The 19,993-nt window shown below is 43.2% G+C and overlaps 1 protein-coding gene across 6 annotated transcripts in view; it reads left to right on the forward strand.

Moving 5' to 3' along the window:
• LOC105834064 overlaps nucleotides 1–19,993 on the forward strand; it is a 124,345-nt gene that overhangs the window by 75,957 nt on the left and 28,395 nt on the right. For 4 of the 6 annotated variants that reach the window (XM_036289939.1, XM_036289940.1, XM_036289944.1 and 1 more), the window contains 3 exons: nucleotides 6,965–7,067; nucleotides 8,394–9,673; nucleotides 9,757–10,373. In XM_036289939.1, coding sequence (XP_036145832.1) covers nucleotides 6,965–7,067; nucleotides 8,394–9,673; nucleotides 9,757–10,373 — 2,000 coding nt within the window. The remainder of the gene's footprint in view (nucleotides 1–6,964; nucleotides 7,068–8,393; nucleotides 9,674–9,756; nucleotides 10,374–19,993) is intronic. The other 2 variants (XM_036289941.1, XM_036289942.1) reach the window with 1 other exon arrangement.

Consider the following 19,993-nt stretch of genomic DNA (forward strand, 5'->3'; position numbering starts at 1 on the left):
GTACAGAACAAAACGATTGTAATAGTGAATGAAAGTTGCCTGGTAGAGTAGCTGAACAAAACCAACTTTTATTGCATTTCCGACTGACTTCTCTCACATACTTCCAAAATTCTTTCGAAACTCACGAACACACACGATCGTACTAGTGATCTCTGTTTAGCAAGTTGCAAGTTCGTTTTGAGGAATTATGATTTCTTTGCAGTATGTTACATTTGCCATTTGTCTCTTTGCAGTCGGCCGAGTACGAGAGAAAGAGAAAGAGAGAGTGAAAGGCATAGATGAAGTAGTTACCTTTTTTTTTTTTTTTAATATCTAGCTGATGTACTCAAGGCAAGCGAATAGCAATTATGCGAATGCAAAACTCATGAATGACAGAGTGAGAGAGAATGAGAAGTTAAAAAAAAAAAAGAATAAAATAGAAGGAAAAGAGAGAATAGTGGAGAGCGAACGAGAGAGATTGAAGAAACGAAAGGGACCGGCGTGAAAGGGAAAGCGCGAGAGAAAGAGTGATTCGTGCCGGCGGCAAAAGGTAGTAACCCGGGTGAGAGAACGCTAAAAAACAAAGAGACGAAAGAGTGAAAAGAGGGGAAAAGGAAAGACAATGCGCGAGAAATGTTATGAAACGAGGCAAGTAAAAGATCAAGTTGAACGATATTAATTAACGATTCTCTCGTTAATTTCATGATTTTTTTTCTCTCTTTTTTTTTTCCTTCCTAATTGTGTCGCAATCTTCCTTTCGCTGTCTCACAATATCTCTTTATAAGCGACTCTTTAAGTTTCCTGATTTTTTTTTTCTTCTCTCTCCAAGCGATCTCTCAAGCAAGCTCGTATGTCAAACTTTTCGCCTTTTTGTAGAGCTCTACTACCATTCCACTACTGTCTACTACTCACTGGCACCTTTCTTCACTATTATCAAGAGGCGCTCGTGTGGGGATCGATACCGTACGTTTACTACTTACTCGCAACCTGTTTATACCTGAACTCTTCCGACCGCCTTCCCGATAGAGTCCAAGTACTTCGAACGGGCGAAACGGACACATGGCACATACATAAGCCTCGATGGCAGCCGCTGGGATATCTGAGCCGCAAGTTACGTAATAAATCGATTCTCTCCTCCAAGGCTTCCTTGTTTCTTCACCGCTTAAGTGAAGCTCTTGTTATATATATATACATATATTATATCTTAAAAAAAAAGCCCAAGAGTCTCGGAGGCACGCGAGATTATCACGATTTTTTATCAATCCTCATTGCTATCATTTATATATTGACCATCGTTTACCTATATACCGCATCACCCGCGTTGCTATTGTCTCATTACCGTCCTGGCGCGATATTCCGCACCCTCTCCTCCCCGTCGCCATTGTCATTTTCCTTTATCGTCTGTACTAACGCGCCGGTGTGTCGCTGTCGTTTTACCGCTCTGTGTTATCGCCACCATCGTCCTCTTGTCCCTCTGCCTGTGTGCATAGCGCCTTATTACGAGCTTCATTTGCGCAGCTGCATAAAACGTTAACGCCGGATTCTCTCTTCGCGATTCGCACGTACATCCGCACAAAAGTTTTCTCGCAACTGCTAGAAGCAACGGTGACCTGTGAGAGACAGAGAGAAAGAGAGAGAGAGAGAGAGAGTTTTTCCGCTGACGCGCGTGTTGAATGCAATTTCAGGGGTGGCCTCAGGGGTGGGAGGGTGCACGGACAGGTTTCTCTGTTTTTTTTTTCCCCTACTTTCGATACTTTCGGTTCGTACGAATTTTTTTACCCGCCAGCCGCAGTCGCTACTCCTGCAAACGCTTGCTAGAATGGCAGCATTACGCACATTATTAACGGGATAGGTCGAGGCGAATGCCTCGAAAGTGCCTCCCTACATAGATCTGTCTGTCCGCGTGTTGCAGCATGCCCGCAACGCACACCTCGCTTCACTCTCGCAGGCTAAATATTAAGTGCAATTAATTCTAACGGAATCGCGCGATACTGCAATAAATGTCGCGCGGTCGTAGTTTAGACAGAGAGAGAGAGAGAGAGAAAGACAGACTTGTAAACGTCCACCTGGAAAGCACGTCCCGGGCAAAGCTTTCCGCTAAATTAACCGTCGCGGGGAAACAAAGAGAGATCATGTAATTTCCGTCACGGAAGAATTAATGCCCGCTGTAAGTGAAGCGCGAGGGGTATTTCGTCGGGAACGTTCGTCTCTCTGCGACCCGACGGCGTTAACTAAAAGGGGGTAGCTTTAGAAGAAGAATGCGTAGTAGCAGCAGTTCTAAGACGATCGATTGATGCAAATCGGGATTTAAAAAAAAAAAAAAAAAGAGAAATGTTTAATTATCATTATCACATTCGCATTAAATAAAGTTTTAAAAATGCTTGCACCGCGGCAATGCCGAGTTTGCGTTACCTTTCCTCGTTCTTAAAGGAACTCGAGAGAGAAGATATTTGCGGGAGACCTCTCCCGTGCGTTTCTCGTTAAAACTTTACGATTGCGCGAAGACGGGATTCCTTGCACGTTCTCGCCGGGGCGTATGGCGGTACAATTATTACGTAAGTCGTTTGTTCTTATCGAGGGCACCTGCGCACCAGGTGCATTTATCATAACGCGGCTTCCACCTCCTCTTCCGCCCCCTTCCCGGAAAGAGCTGTCTTTCGCGCTGTTATTCTTGTTATATCGCAAGAAAAATTTTGCCGGATGTTCTTACGAACGGCTCTCGACTTTTCGTTCGCCGGGAAAACGAGCCTCCCCTCCCCCCCGGTTCGACCCTCTTTCGAGATTTATCGCGCGCGTATTTTTCTCCCTCTGGAACATGAACCTGGCGCTTATTTCCGTGAAAGATAGAAAAAAATCGCTCCACGCCTATTGTTAATTGTTAAATGTTTCGTGGGGCCTTACGAAAGTATGACAATTATCATAACGTTATTGATGGGCATTTTCCTTAATAATTTTTTATATTTTATGCGACGGAAAAAATATAAGTGAATTTTTATTTAGCACGCTAATCGAATACACCGAAAAGTCGCTTTTAGCTTCCTTCCACCTAATTGTTACATATCTTTTGTTCACGTTTATTTACAAGGATCTCGTATTATCGATATGAACATTTAAAACGTCCAATATAAAATGTCTTTGAAAAAAATATATATATGTATAAAAAATGTATATGTAAAATAAATTAGACAATTGCATATTTCTAATATCGGCACGAATATAAATCTCCTCTCTATTCCCGTCGTGCGTTTCCTACGACGTATTGAGTGCACGTAAGATTAAATTTGCCTTTTTTTTCCCTCTAGAAAGCTTTCTATGTACTCTTTTCCCTGTTTTTCCAAAGAGCACTTGTCTCATTTTACCTACAGAAGGCATACAAAAGTCCAAACTGAAAGCTGTAGTCGCGTTGGCACGCTTCGTAGATTTTAGCGAGAATGCGGCGTGATAAAAGTTTATTGTCGAAGTTATCATAAGTAAAAATATCACATGCAACTACTCAAACACACACACATACACACACACATGCAGACGCACGCACACATGCGTATCTCTCTAATGATGACGTATATCTTTTTCGTTTTTTTTCAGAGCGAGGCGTAAACGCCGAGGCGGATGAGTTCCCCGTACGAGTTATACCTTTACTGCAGTTATCGACCAAAAAAAAAAAAAAAAAAAACCAAAACAGAAAATAGCAAATAAAAGTTACCATGATCAAGCACTATGTCCTCGTTTATGCCCATTTTAACGATAACATTATTACTAATCCGAAGGAGCAAGGAGCGCGCCGAATATAATTTCACGCGGGTTAAAAGTGACGGAAAATAATCGAGGGAGGAAAAGAAGGAGAAACGCATTTTCCCCCGTTCTTTCGTTCGTTTTACTCTTCTTCCACTCGCCGGCATGAGCTTAATAATCAATACGTATATTACCAATTAACACGATCGACAATGTTATCGATGTGTTACTTCGTGTGTGATTTTTCACGTCGACGGGCGTGTCTTACTCGTTACGTTAAGGAATTCATATACAGCTTATCGAAAAGTCGAGCATGATCTTCGACGATTTTGTATAATGGTTTTCTCCTCGGCTCCTTGCCATTATCGAAATGTATCTGAAATTCACGAATCGTTATGAAATTGTACCACTAACTTTGTTACATTTTGTCAGAAATATAGAAATATACTGAACGCACGCATATGGTGGTATTGTCAAATATTATTCGAATTTGTATTCTCGCAGCGTCTGTCTCGCCCCCCCCACCCCCCGAAAGATTTTGTTTTTTGATATTGCCGTCTCGCTGTAATGTCAATCACCAAGATCTTTGAAATATAATACGATCCCTTTCCGCAACGTGCGAAGCAAAGCGAAACTTTTAGACTAAGTCCATGCTCGCCGATGAACAATTTTGTCGCTTGAAATCGATGAATGGTTTCTCGAAAGTGGTTCACGCACGCACAAGCGTTTACCCGGGTGAATCGCGGTGGATCTCGACAGTTTTCGTTGTCACGTGCCACGAAAGTGTTCATTATTTTCGTAAGGAAATAGGCTATCGAAATAATATGGATGTTCCGTAATGCAACTGGTACCCCAACACGAATCCCGTCATTTGTTAGCGACGTATCGCAAACTGCGTGAGTCGGATGAGAATCTCGTGATAAAAAGTATATCAAGTTCCATAGGTAAGTTTTGTTCATATTTCTTTCCGGTAGGTTGCTCGCTCGCTGTAAAAGACATTTAAGTACGTCTCACATATCAATGACTGACTGCGTAAAAACCTTGCCGCACCCGAGAAGTCGATCGATCTTTCGCCAGGCAAGCGAAAGCACCACAAGTTTCCGTTTTCCGATTTAAACGCCTCTGGATAACGGCTTCCCTTCCGCGTTTTCGTCGCTTTATGCGCACAGTCGGAGAATGCCGATTAATTCCTTCGCCATTCGAACGGATTAATCGCCATTTGATACGCCGATCAAATTACTCGAATGGCTGAAAAGAAATTAATCAAGCGACGAATAGCTCGGCGGCGTTACGTAACGATTAACTTTATATTGAGAAGCTAAAATCTGCTATTGACTACGAACGACGTAATGATTCGCAGGGCTACGCTATATATTTGCAAATAAATATTTAAGTTCTTTACTTTAATTATTGGCAAAATATAAATTTGGGATTTCATTAATGAAAAACAATTCAAAGAAAAATATATGTTAATTTCAACTTTATGATAGATATATACATAAAATTTTATTTATAATAATTTTGGATTTATCATAATTATATGTATTTTTATATCGAATTTTTATATCATAAAATTCTACAAAAAGTTTTATGAAATGTTACGTGAATGTGTTATGGTAATTCAATGATATTGTTTATCATATGTCATTTATTAATTATTCATTTTTCTCAACTATTTAATTGCATTTGGCAATGCTTTTTAAAATCTAATTTAGTTAAAAGCGCGCGCAAATAAATGCGCGCCTTCGTATTTCATCATTTTAGCTAGATCTTTCTCTAATGCGTCAGAGCTGAATTACGAACGCTTGCGATGACATTGAAATATTGGTATTTCATTTCTGGTATTAAGCTGTACTGAGATTCATGCCTCTCAACTAGACATATTATTGAACTTTAAATTTTGTTTGATAAGTAACTTCTTTCTTTCTTAGAGAAGCGAAATCCTTTTCAGTTGCACGACGATGCATCGCATCGTCGGCGTTTGCGGATTTCCAGACAATCCTATTTGTATGGAACTATTCCCTTAACTGGATTATTGCAGTAGCGAAGAGATTACGAAACAAACATATTGTTAAGAAACATTTACATCCGCGCGTATTCCGCGGCCATTTGTCATATTTTTCTTTCAAAAAGTTGTTTTATTTTTCTAGATGTATGCAATCGGCGCTATAAATGTACACGCTCAGAATTCACTTGATTATTGATTCCCGTCTGTTGCACTTATCGATATTATTTGCATTTGCGCACCGTAGTATGTTTCCAAAATGCCCGCTCTCGATCGTAATTTAAATCTGAATACGTGGCGCACGCTCACTGCAGAATTATCTCCTCATAGATCAAAATTCGCGAAAGTACGTGCACATGCGATCTGATTAACATATTAATGCAGTAGAAATGCATACAGAAATGAAATTACGGCTATTTCAACACCAATCACGGTCCGCGTCCATTCAAGCTCCACTTACGCCAGTCTGTATTACCATAATAGCTTGGCATCTGCACAGAGATATTAAAAGATTGTGCTTCTCCCGAGAAGCACAATCGCAAATTACATAAATGCTTGGAACTGCGAACAAAACGGAACTTTCACACTTACACGCAGAAAAATGTTAATTCTAAGAAGAGCGATAACTCAATTCGTTTTTTCTTTTAACGAGTGACGGTTATCTTTAACGAAAAAAATTTTTTTTTATAATAGCCTTAAAATGTACTTATTATAAATAGAAACACGCATTATCATACACTCAAAAGAAGAACATTATAGAATTGTATCGAAGGAAAGTCATGGATGTTGAATAATTCGAATCTTTGTTTTAACTTGACACTTGAATATATTTTTAAATTTAATGCTTAACTTATGATAAATTTAAAATAAGTAATATTTCTTGAATTCGAATAATTTAACGGTATGTATTTCGCTGTGTATATATTTATTGTAAGTAAATGTTACTTGTTTCAAGTAAATGATGAATGCGCTTTAATAAGATTATTAGCAAGAAAATACTTTGTAAAACTATGGAAAAGAGAAAAACAATTGAGTAATCGACTCTTCTTAGTACGAGAATAATATTTTTCTCTATTATAATTGCGATTCGTTGCCAAATTGCTTCGTTTTTTTTTTTTCTTACGCAAGCCAACTCCCGTAAAATTTAATGAGAAATCTTAGAACGGTAAATTAGAAGAGCCGAACGTTTGTACTAATGGTCTAACTCCTGTCTCTTTTGCTCATTTTCTGCGCCGCACGATTCCGTAGCAGAGGGTGACACCGAGGATCAAACGGAGCAAAAGTTTTCCCAATGAGAGCGAGACGACCGATCACGCGGCCGAGATCGAAGACTTGCTTTCCTCGAGATCAGGTACATCTTCTTCATTCTACGAATCTTGTAAGACACGCGAGCCGGAAATTCGAATCGGCCGAGATTCGAGACTGGCGAATTTAAGACATTTGCACGATAACCTTGGCGCAATACCTTTAGCCGTTTTATTCGACGATTGAAGATTTTCGAAGGGTTGATTACGAAGATTCTGAGATACCTTGTTACAATAAGCATTGTAATTTTATTCAGAGCCATTATCCATCTTAATAGCCCTGTTCGTGCAATTTTTATCGATAACGGACCGGACTGCGTCGTGTTCCAAAAGCAGCAGTGCCGTATAAATCACGCGCCATTCAATAACGAGTACATTCCGGGTACATTCTAGCCGGTTTCATGCATTCCTATTGTTCCGGAACGGGGATATGTCGCGCCTTGTTTCGCGAAGCACACTATCGCGATTTCTATACGGGCACCCCTTTCTTCCTCTGACAGCGGCGGAATCCCCTTTCGCGCTCTGCACGAAGATATATGTGTATATCTCGTAACGCGTGGCAATTTGCCATTACCATTCAAGTCCGATACGTACGAAAACCATCAATTTTGATCTCGCGATTAGACTAGATCCCCTTTGTAGATAACGTACAAAAGCGCTATCGCGCTTTAACATATTGCGGAGCGACACGCAATATCCCTACACGCGAACTGTTTAAATAATAAAAATAAATTTTTATTGATACCACTCGTTAATGATAAGATACACTGAGAAAAAAAATATTGCTGATTTGACAAAATTTTCTCATTAAATTAAAATTTTGTCAGTTCAAGGATTCATGCGTTTAACTTAAATTTGCAGAAATTTCAATTCAAGTATTTATATAATAAGAATTTTTTAATATAATATATAAATTTCTGTTTAAAAAATATTTTATTATCGTAGTATTTCGTTTTTAAAAATTTTCTAAGACTCGCTAAGTTTTGATCAAATAAAAAACTTTTTCACTTATTAATTCGTGTTGTTTGTATATTGATTGATTTTCTTTTAACATTTTTTCTCCTAATATTCTGTAGCTTCTTATATACAACATTTAATAGCTGACATAATGTCTTCATTTTAATATTTCCTCGAAGTTCAAATTTTTTTAAAGTCAGAATGAGATTTTAGTAATTTAAAACCTACAAAAAAGAGCATACCGCTTTTACATGCCATTACCAGGGGGTGAAATTGGTCCATTTACCCTTTACTGCGATTACTCGGGAAATTCAGATATCTCTCGCGTATCTTCGAATTATCTCAAGTACATCCGTTAAAAATTGCATCGAGCATTTAATTCGATTTACGATTTATTTCCCGCCGCACGTCGACAGGACTGACCGAAACCTCGACGAACAAACCGGAGATCGACGAGGACGAGGAGGAGGAGGAGGACTGGAAGGACGCTTCCCCGGTGACGCCGATCTGCAGCCCGGCGCGACGGCCCGCCAAGCGGCACCACCGCGACAAGCGATCGCCGACCAGGTACGTCGACGTCGACAACGACGTCGAGATCATACACGAATTCTATCCGACCACGTCGAAGACGATGCGCGAGGAGACGAGCATCGTGTCGTACGGCGGTACGATAATCGTCGAGACGACGAGGATACCCAGGCCCGCCAGGGACGCGCCGGCGAGGGCGGAAAAGGTGGCGCCGAAGGTGAAGTTAAAGAAGCAATCGTCGCTGGAACGCGCGCCGACCGTTCAAGAGGAGCCGTCCTCCAGCGCGGAGGAAGCGTCCAGGGTAACCATGATGCCCGCGAGGCCGGCGCAAGAGACGGCGCAGGACCAGGAAGGACGCGGGAAGAGCCTGAAGCGTCACAGCAGCGCGGAGTCTGAGGGACGGACGTCCACCTCGAGGGAGACGCTGGAGAAGTCGGACACGTCGTCGGAGAAGGGCGCCAAGAAGAAGGTCTTCGCGGAGAAGGGGGACGGTAAGAGGCGATCGAAGAGGACGGGAAGGAAGTCCGAGAGGAAGGTGACGGAGGAGGTGGAGGAGGAGAAGCCGTCGAGGCGGAAACCCGAGGGCGAGGAGTTGGCGCCGCGGAAGGACGAGGAGACTTATCGACGCACGAGGGAGGAGAGGAAGAGCCTGAAGGAGCAGGAGTGCATCGAGAGGGTGACGGAATTCCTCACGAGGCACAGCATTCCGTCTTACTCCGACGTGAGCGTCGGCCTCGAGCCTACCTCCGTCCCCGAGGTCCCCGTGGACGACGAGCAACGAGTCAAACGTCCATCGGCCATTAGCAAAGAAGGGGAGGCCGCCGGTCTCTCCTCGATCGAAACGTCCGTCGCGTCCGCGAAGAGGAGGGACAGCCTGAAGGGTGTAACCGAAGTGACGGAGGAAACGGAGGAGTCTCCCGCGGACGCGGGGAGACCCCCGGAGGGCAGGAGGCAACGGCCGAGCTTGGAACGTGCGGCAGCAGTGGCGTCGGGAGCTCGGCAACCCGAGCCGGCGGTCCAGGGGCCCGCAAAGCGGCCGAGCTCGTTGAAAAAGAGGAGGGACTCCATCTCCAGAGAGTCCTCGAAGGAATCGTTGCTGGAGGAGAAGAAGGGCGTCAGGATTCAAGAGGACGTGCAGGAGATCTTTTTCGACGACTCGAGCGACCAGGTAAGGTGGAGATCGCGGGGATTTCTTCTTACAGGGGGATTCAATACGTGGTTCGTGGTTCATTTCAATTGCCGGCGTATTAGGTGAGCGACCTGCTGCCGGAGGTCCAGCTGGTGACCGCCAGGATCATCACGGCGGAGGAGGCGTCCGCGCTCCGCTTCGAGGAGACGGCCACCAGGGTCGAGGTCCACTCGCCGCCGGAGGTGTACCTCGTCCCGGAGACGATCAAGACGAAACTGATGCGCGCGCCGTCGCCGGAAGTCGTCGACGTCTCGTCACTGCAGCTGCCCGCCCTGGCGAAATCGACCTCGGAGAGCACGCTGGCGGACGGCAGGCCCAGCACCGACGAGGACCGCAAGGTCTCCGTGAGGAATCTGAAGCCGGAGATTCTCTGGGACCTGTCCAAGGTCACCGACAACGGCGGTAGGCTCGAGGAGACGGCTATAGGGGGCGAGGACGGGGGCCACAGAGACGCCAAGGAGAGGCGGCTCAGCAGAACCGGCAGCGAGGGATCGAAGAGACTGGCCAAGCAGGATCAGAAGCAGGAACAGTTCCCCTTCAAAATCGGCAGCCTCGCGCAACCGGACAGGCCGGAGCTGACGATCCTGCACGAGGGTCCGACGGATAGGACGGGAAGTGCCGGGGACGTTACGGGAAAGGCTAATACGGAGGGAGCGAGGGAGGACGGTGGCGTCGTAGGGTGAGAAACTTCTTTGCTTCCCTCGTAATCGATTCCCACGTACACTGAGAGAAAAGTGTCTAGTATTTGCAACTATAATGGCATAGTAAAATAATTATAGTTGCAAATATCATTTTTATAGTTATTATTGCTGTAATGTTAGTGCAAATAATCATATATGTATAGTTGTGCCAAACAGTAAAAATTTTACTATAAACTAAAAGGTTCAACATAAATTATAATAATTTATTGTAACTATTGTAACAATAATATAGTGTTATCTATAATTTATATTGTTAATTTAACTATAAAAATATTGTTACGGCCAAAAATAACTATAAATTATGGTTAATGCAACTATTTTTTTCTCTCAGTGTAGATTTGATAGATCTGCCTTTTCACGCGAGAATAGTCGAGCTTCGTATATCTCGTTGAGCGGAAGAATCACAGAAGGCGACTCTGATATTTCTCGCAGTCGCCGGGGAATTGTTTAATTCATCAGATTATCGTATAAGTAAGGAGAAAAAAGAATGACGGACGGGGTCTTTGGGCGACGTGAAAAATTAGTAGATCTTATCGCACGATCTCTTGCCAATAACGCGTGATCCCTCGCGTCATCGCGGGAGGGAATACTTTGCATATCGCGCGAAAGCGAAATCTCTCGTCTCAAAGTATTCGATTGCTACACTACGGAAGAGAGAGAGAGAGAGAGAGAGAGAGAGAGAGAGAGAGAGAGAGAGAGAGAGAGAGAGAGAGAGTTAGAGATAGAGGATTTCGGCTGTCCCGCTCGCGTGGGCGAAATGATCGATCGACCCGGGCGGCGCGTGGAAAGAGACAAACAAGTTTGTTTGCGATATCGCAAATGCGGTCTGCCGATCGAATTATAAGTTCGGAGCGGCGTACGGGGCTTCGAATGTCGATTTGCAAACAATATTATTTGCCCCCGATTAGGGTTGGATTACACGCATGGCCATAGAAACCCCGAAGTGCTTCGGCACAATTTGCTAAATCTAGGTCGCCGTTAATACACCGAGAACACTTTGCGTCCCGAAAAAAAGAAAGGGGAAGAAGAAGTATCTCGGGCCACGCTGAAAAATTCATCGTCGATCTCGTCCGCGTGCGCGATTTTAAATGCGGCGTCTTCGCTTTAAGTGTCCGCACGGGGTTGAAGCGGAGAAAGACCGGGAGAATTAAATTGCACCGTCGGATTCTCGCGTGGTCGGGCGAATGAGAAATTGCCGTTCCTTTTTCGTACATAATTTCTGCGTGATATATTACGTATCAATGTATACCGCGGTAATGCCAGAAATAACGTAGAATCCCGATTATTTCCAAATGTGAATCTGATATATATGGAACCTCGGCATTTACGTCAAAACCGTCTGAGAAACGCAACTGAGAGAACGGAGAAAGAAGACCCGCGCATCACTTCCCTTCTGATTTATAGGTAATTTATTTACATTAATTAAATTAACAGGACGAATACATTGAGTAAATTTACATCTCACAGGCTGCGCAGGAAATTCGACTTAATTTATTCGTACGCTTTCAATCCGCCCGTGTTTAAAGACTCGAAGGGCCAATTACTCGCTTTTTTTTCCTCTTTTTTAATTAGTCAAAAGGCAAAACGCGACCGAAAACGGTCTTCTCCGCTCCGCTTTTCTTTTGTATCATCCTACGGAAACTTCTTTCGTTCTCGCCGCCATTTACATTTACGATTCTACAAACTTCTCGCAGGTTTGTTGTGAGGGTTACACCCACGCGAGAAAGCACTTACGGCGAAGCGTGGAAAATTGTTATGTCTCTTTTTTTATAGGGCGCCCGTATTCACGTGGGATCTCACGCGGAGCACGCGACGTTACGATTCAAAGTGCGATGAGATATTTATTTACTTTTTTCTATCCCCGGAATAGTTTGGTTTTCTTCATTGTAGGTGCTCGCTACGCAGTTAGCGGGCAGACTTTTATATCACGTAACTACGTTACATGTACGCGTAAATTTTTCATAACAAAACATAAAATAAAATAAAATGTACTATTTGAGAAAATTAAACTATTTTTTTATTGTTACTTTTAATAAAATTTGTCCATTTAAAGCATTAAAACAAGCTGTTCATTAAATTTAATTAGAGAAATAAATTGGTAATTTCCAAAACAGATTGGAGAGAGATTCAATTTTTTTTATATAAAGAATCGCGACTTTTAAAAATTGCCTTTTTTATATTAAACCCCTTGAAAAATTATATTCGAAATCGTACAATAAGAATAAAAAGAAAATAACTTATATTTCAAATTACTTATAAAGCAATATTATAATATTCAATTCATAAAAGATTTGTACAGACAATTAAGATATAACTGTATTAATCTTAGAATTTAAAGGGTAACAAAATTATATAAATTCTTTCATAATCTTATTCAATTAAATAACAACTTATTTTATGTAAAATTTTAAACTGTAACTTTTTTTACATCATCCCTTTGCCTTCAGTTTATTTTATTTGGATCTTTAAACAATTTTTGACAGAGCAGAAACAGTAGAAGCGAAGTAAAGGAAAACGGACAGATGTCTCGTCAACCCGCGTAGCAGATGAAATCGTACACCGAGAGAAAAGTGTCTAGTATTTGCAACTATAATTGCATAGTAAAATAATTATAGTTGCAAATATCATTTTTATAGTTATTATTGCTATAATGTTAGTGTAAATAACCATATATGTATAGTTGTACCAAACGGGGTAAAAATTTTACTATAAATTATAATAATTTCTACCATACATGTTCTACCATACATAAATCACAATTATGGCAATATTTAACCATACATATGGTTGTATGAACGAATGCTATAGCTATTGTAACAATAATATAGTGTTGAGTTAACTATAATTTATATTGTTAATTTAACTATAAAAATATTGTTACGGCCAAAAATAACTATAAATTACGCAACTATTTTTTTCTCTCATTGTACACGTCGACTGAAAACGCTCGATTCCACCGGACGCAAAGTACACCCAGATGCGGGGGCAAGGGGGGAAATTCTGAAAGCTTAACGTAGGCTGACAGTCACGTCGGTCGCTGACAGACGAAACGTGGCGGGTAAGGGGAGAAGAAAAAGGACGAACGACGTACTTATCAGTTCGAGTGGTGGAGAAAAAGGGCGCAAAGGGACCGGCATAGTGCGAAACGGAGAGGGAAAGGGGTGAGGGAGACAAGCGGAATCAACCGTGCGAAGATACGCGGCGTAGATAGCGGGGAAGCTAGAAAGAGCTAGACGCGGTCTGACAGATCGTGACGCTCGAAAACGAGAGACGAAAGGCTCTGATGTAACGAGCTACCGGGAAAAGAAGCGGATGCAGCGGGGACGGGCGGTGAGGGGTGGGCTACTCGGCCTGCTCGAAGGCATAGATATAGAGACGGGCGGACGCGCGCGATGCATCCGGACGGATAATGCGGACTGCGAGAAGGAGAGAAAGACCGGCGGGACGGTCGAGGGGGGGTGGAGGGGGTTGGGAAGAGGGAGACAAACACGCGCGCGACGACGTGACATCGATGAGGAGGATAAGGAGAGATAAAAGCGTCGTTATGGAGCCACGAAGCGGACACGGGGAGAGGAGAGAGAGAACGCGGTGGAATCGCAAAGGAGAATCGCGAGGAGACGGAGCACGCGCGCGCGCGCGCGCAGAATTGTGTCGCTGGCGGCTGCGGGGAGATAAGGCCGAATACGCGAGGAAGACGCGAGGAAGTCGAAGTGGATGTGGCGGTCAGAGGGGGTGCGAGGGAGGAGGGAGGGGGAGGAGGAGGAGGGCGGAAACTTCAGCGGTTAAAAAGAGGACGAAAGGAGCGGGAATGACTGGTCGCGCGTACGTGCGAGAAAAATACGAGGAGTCAAGGAGCGCGTAATAAACCCGAACGGATAAATCGTAAAAATATAGAGAGAGAGAAAGAGAGAGAGAGAGAGAGACGCATGAACTGGACGATCCGCGTTCGGGATAAACGAGGCCAGCGATTTTTTTACAATGTTTTGCCAACAATTCAACGGCATTCCGCGGGCAAAAACGAAGCGTATCTCTTTTCACGTGAGCCCTGGGTATAAAAAGTTCCAATTTCGAAGCTGCGTTGCGAAGATACGCGCGTAATAATAACGTCGAAAGTTCAAAGTTTCAACCGCGGAGGAGAGGGTGGATGAAGGGGAGGAAAAAATGTATACGCGACGCGCGAATTAAACTCTGACCTTAAAACGTTGCGCCGTTCCAATTTTGACAAAGGGATAGACGCGGCGAGTGTGTCGCGAGTGTGTCGAGAGGCGAGCACGCAGCACGGAGGAGCCATGCATGAATATGAATGCGCGATGTCCACGTAAACGTGTTATTTCTCGGGAATCGGCGAACAATTAGCCGGCCGCCAAGCGCGTATATACACGGCGTAGTATTTGTTCTCGCCGGTCAATTAAGTTGTCCTCTGCCTCCGTAAGGCGCCTTAATCGCATTTACCGAGCCACCAGCCGGGTCTCACAATATTCCAGAACCTCGCGAACGTTATTTCAACGTCATCGATTGTGCAGCCTCGCGCGCACCCAGTGATAACAGACTGTAATGTGCATAATCTCGACGCGGCGCTTCCGAGCCGCGATGCAAAATCGAACCTCGCCGCATCGAAAAAATTGTGTTTCCTCGAAGCAAGAGGGCTGCTAACGTAACCTTTGCAATTCCCTTTCGACACGTATTCTTAATGAACCGGAATCTACTTTATTACAAATTTCTGGACAATGATGCAGATTCACTTGGTGTTTGCAACACAATTTTAGAGAAAGCTCCTTTAATATTTAGATCTCCTAAAGCGGAATCCTAAATTTTTCGGACACTAAACATTGCACCGTATTGATATTAAAAACATACTCCGCCTATATAAAGAAATAAAAATTCATGCATTTATGGCTTTTTTTTACATTAAATTTATTGAAACAAATCTAATCTAATCTAACTTTGTAGATAGTTGCGTTACGTCTTGCGGAACAGCATAAGATATTTGTATGATCAAAAAATTTTACATCGAAGAGAAGGTGCAGAGAAATTTCGATAAATTATATTTTATTTTTTTTTTACTAAACAATTTCTAAAAGAATTTAAAAAGTTTAATTCTAACATTTTTAGACGACTCTGGTTTGTTAGAAAAAAAAGTTTTAATTAAAAAACTGTATAGAAATGATACGAAAGATTTAAAAAAAAATCAAATATCCTTTTTATTACGGAAAAACGTTTATTAAATTTCATTTTCTTTTTAAACTTGATTTGAGAAAAAGTTCAAAATCGAGAAAACATATAAAGATGAAATTTTCGTTTCACCTCTCCTGTAGAAGAACGTAACTTCTCAAGCTTATACACGCAAGAATACACGTAGGTTGGGAAGGCGATTTCTTTCGATGCGCGAATTCCCTTGATAACTCACAATCGGAACGGGACCACGGTAGATACAATCATGCGTAGCGGAGCAACGTCCGATCGAGTGGCGCGATCGCGGGATGAGGCGCCGGAGGGAAAGAGGGCATAAACAAACACCTCGCGCATACGTGTGCACGTACACGTGTACGCACGCACGTGGAATGGGATCACACGCGTAAGAATACTCTTGTCCACCGTAAAGGAGAGCTTTTCCCCCTCGTCTCGCGACGCTTCTGTAAAAAAACGTATACGCCCGTATCTGCGTGCGCGCGGAGGCTGCAATTTTCCACTCTATATAATTTGGCGACTGGACGATCTTAATCTTCACAACTGTAAAGTTTACAGCATTAATCGTTGCCGTTTGAGCGGCGGCGTAGCGTGCTGAGTAAGTGCAGCGAGTTCATTCGTTACGTAATCCGTTTGCATCTTGAGTAATTAGGCGGCCCTTAAACTGGGAGGCTTTTGATAAAGTAATTATGCTTACGTAATACGATTCTGGAGATGCATCGTTAAATTGGCAACGGCGGCGTTACATCATTCGCGACAACAGCTGTCCCGCTTACCATTAATTTTAACGTCGCGGAATCGAATAACGTTTGCGGAGACGCGTCAGGGAGGGGGGGGGGAATTATTTTTCGATCGCCGATGACAATAATTGAAATCGAAGGGAAATATTGACGACGCTAAGTGTACCAATTGAAAATTATAGGTTTCTTTTTCTCTCTCATTCCGGCCGGGGCTAAAAAATGTTTTCGTCGTTTCCCCCGCGAAAAGTTACGAGCTACAAATCTCCCGGGGATCCCGCGCCGTTTCGACAATGGAGCTCACCGTCATTTATCGAAAATTGGCCCCGGCAGATACGAGCTCCGTTCGGATTATTCCCTCCGTACTGCACATACGGCCCGTGCACACACGTACGAGGGCACACGTATATAAACGCGAATGCATAACGAAGCGCGTAACACGTGTCCACGTATCTGCCGCCTACATTTCGGCGCGTGTACACACGCATCGCACCGCCCACGCTCGCCTTCGCAAATCCCGGTACGTGTTCACAGATACGCGCGCCCGCCGCCGATTTCTATTTCGCTTCAAACACTCTCCGCTTCGGCTCGTGAATCTTGCAGCTACCTCGGGCAGCGCGTATATACCGCAGGCGGCCGCACAGTTGTACGTATTCAGCGACACGCACACGTGCGCGCGCGCGCGCGCGCGCTTTCTCGCCGTTTCTGTAGATGCACATACACGCGTATAATGTAAGTTTTTTTTTTCTTTTTTTACGCGCAGACGTGCATGCATATTTTCACGTTTTTATGCCGCTGTACGCCTCTGATCCTCGCTCACACAATTGACAGACACGCGCGACAGACTTTTTCAATGTACGACCGAAATTTATGAGATATTCCTCTGGAATACGTGTAAAGTTGTTTATATATATAAATATATATAATCGAATGCAATTTTTATTAAAATAATTGGAATACACGTGACATCGTTAATCTGGATGCCAAATGTCACCCTGCGAATTTTATTATATTGAAAAAATTTTACGAAATGTGTGCATATATTATATGCATGTCACACAAGAACATATTATGTATGTATATATATGCACATTTTTATGTACAAGAATTAAATAAAATTTTCGCCCAGTGGACAACAATTTTTAAATGTCATAATGTGCACTAACAATAATATATCATGTTCTCTTTTTTTATTAATTTCTATACACTTAAAGCGTATGACGATGTCTCAGAAATATATAACAATAAGATGTGAGATGGTAAACAATTCCTTCTTTATATTAAAGTTTAAAATCCAAATATAATTAACAAATTATTTAACAGTAAGATTTAAAAAGTTTTAATCGAATTTATGAGCTTTTGTTCCTTGGTTTTTAATTTTTCTTTTATTTTCTCTCTCTCTCTCTTTTTCTCGCTCTCTTAATTAAATGTGGGAAATTGTGGTAATTACTCAGCAAACTTGATGTGTTGTTGCTAAAGGTACTGTTTCTTTATCGCTTATAAGTAACCTACAGCGCATGTCTCTTTCACGTGATTTTAACGTCGTTTTAATTACACTTCACTATCAGAGGTCTACATATTCTCTTAAATATGTAGGGACGTAATTTACATAACGTAAATGACTTTACTCTATATATCTCGTTATATATAATTATATATAATATTACTCCCTATAACTAAATTATAACTAATAATATATTAAATATATTATAATAATTATATATATATTTATTTAATTATTTCGCATATGTAAAAATCAGTAAAAACTGTAACTTTATGCTTACATTTATATAGAAAATAAATTTTAACTGTATTTAATTTTTTTCACAATTCTAATGATCCTAAACCGATCTATCATGGATTCACGTAGCCAACGTTTTCTGACTTAGATAAGCGACCGCAAAATATGAATATGTTTTAGAAAAACTAATGGAAACTTACACAGCAAACTCTCTGAATTTTTTGTTCGTAGTTTTACTATATGTTTGATTGAAAGTAATGTCTTTCGGATAAATTTAACACGTTATTTTTACGTTCCATTTTGACGTTGTATTTCGAGCATTAACTAATGACATAACTAATGAGGAAAAAACTCACGACACAAATCGACATTATCATTACATTACAATGCTGGGTAGAATTATTGAAACGTTAATTTAAGAGAATTAAGTAAATATGTCCTGAAATTACCAGAATTAAAGGAAACCTTCCTTTAAAGGTACAAACTCGTGTTCAAAACGAGCTTACAAAGATGATAAGGCTCTCTTTTTGTCGTTCCATCTTGACACGTAGGAAGGATAAAATGACAAGAAAGCGCCTTACATAACAATAAGCGCGTTCCGAATACAGCGCATACAGAATACAGGGCGCGATTTACAAAAAATTACAAAACGCGGAACTTTTAAGTTCGTCGAATTTCGAGATTTCCTTTCTCTCTCCTACTCGCAGGGGACCTCGAAAGTTTCCGTGCGTCCGTCTTTTTAACGCTCCTGCGCGAAACAATTAAACATTCACTCATCGAATTCCCGGTTGCGCAATTCTCGTTTCAAACGAAGTCAGATATATAAATCGGAGAGCTCCTCCTCGCAGAATCGTCGGCGTAAAAAAAGAAAAAAAGAATCTGATTGAAGCAGACCGTCTTGTTGTCTCGTTACGCAAGCTCCGCGGGACACCTTGTACACGAGTCAGCGCGCACACAGGTCAACTTCTCATTCGCGCGCACACACACACACACACACACACACACCCATATACACGTGTGCACGAGCGCTCAATGGACGGCAGCTGTGCACGCGTCGCACACGCACACTCACACGCGCGGAGCGTCGCTCTCCCCCGCCGCGGCGCGCGCACGCATCGAATAGCCCCGCGCGCGAGTATATTCTACTCGTAGCCGCTATACTCGAGAGGAGTAGAGTCGCCCGCGGCCAGTCGGCGTGCGTCCACGCTCGGCGCGTTATCGCGACGTCCCACAGCGTCGTCGTCGTCGTCGTCGTTGTGTGCGTGTGCACGCGTGCGTCCCGTCCCGCGCCGCGCCGCGCCGCGCCGCGCGTGCATGCGCTCGCTCCCCGGCGAGTGAGAAAGAGAGAGAGATAGAGACAGTGTGTTATTTATTAGATCAGAGGAAGCCAGTTTTGCAGTGACGCACGGAGCGGCCGGCCGTCGGGGACACACACGACCTCGTGAGCACCTCTCGTCGGCTCGCACGTAAGGAAAAAGCGGAGAGACAACCGTCGCTGTCTCCCGCGCGAGGGCCCCAAAGTTTTTTCCCCTCTTAGTGCGCTTCGCGTTCCCCAACCCTGTAACGAGGGGCGCCGCGCGCCCTCGAGAAGTCGCGGACCGGACCCCGGAAGCGGCCCCCCCCCCCCGTCTCTTTCTCTCTCCGTCGGATAATCGGAAATTGAAGAGCACGTCGCGTGAGCGCCGCAATTAATTAACGCGCGAAAGCCGCGAGAGGAAAATTCCCCTCGCTTTTAATTACGAGCACCCCCCCTCCCCTAAATGAAGTGGTGGCGATTCGAAGTTCACTCGGATCGGAGGACCCGTGAGAGGTCGGCGCACACGTGAGGTCGGTTTACGTATGCATGCAACGGGGATTCCCCCTTTACGGAGCGCGCGTGGCTATCGAAATCCTCCGTTATAATTCCCTTTCGCTATCGCGAAATTGTTGTTCA

The sequence above is a fragment of the Monomorium pharaonis genome, chromosome 7 (assembly GCF_013373865.1).
Source record: "Monomorium pharaonis isolate MP-MQ-018 chromosome 7, ASM1337386v2, whole genome shotgun sequence".
Classification (NCBI taxonomy): domain Eukaryota; kingdom Metazoa; phylum Arthropoda; class Insecta; order Hymenoptera; family Formicidae; genus Monomorium; species Monomorium pharaonis.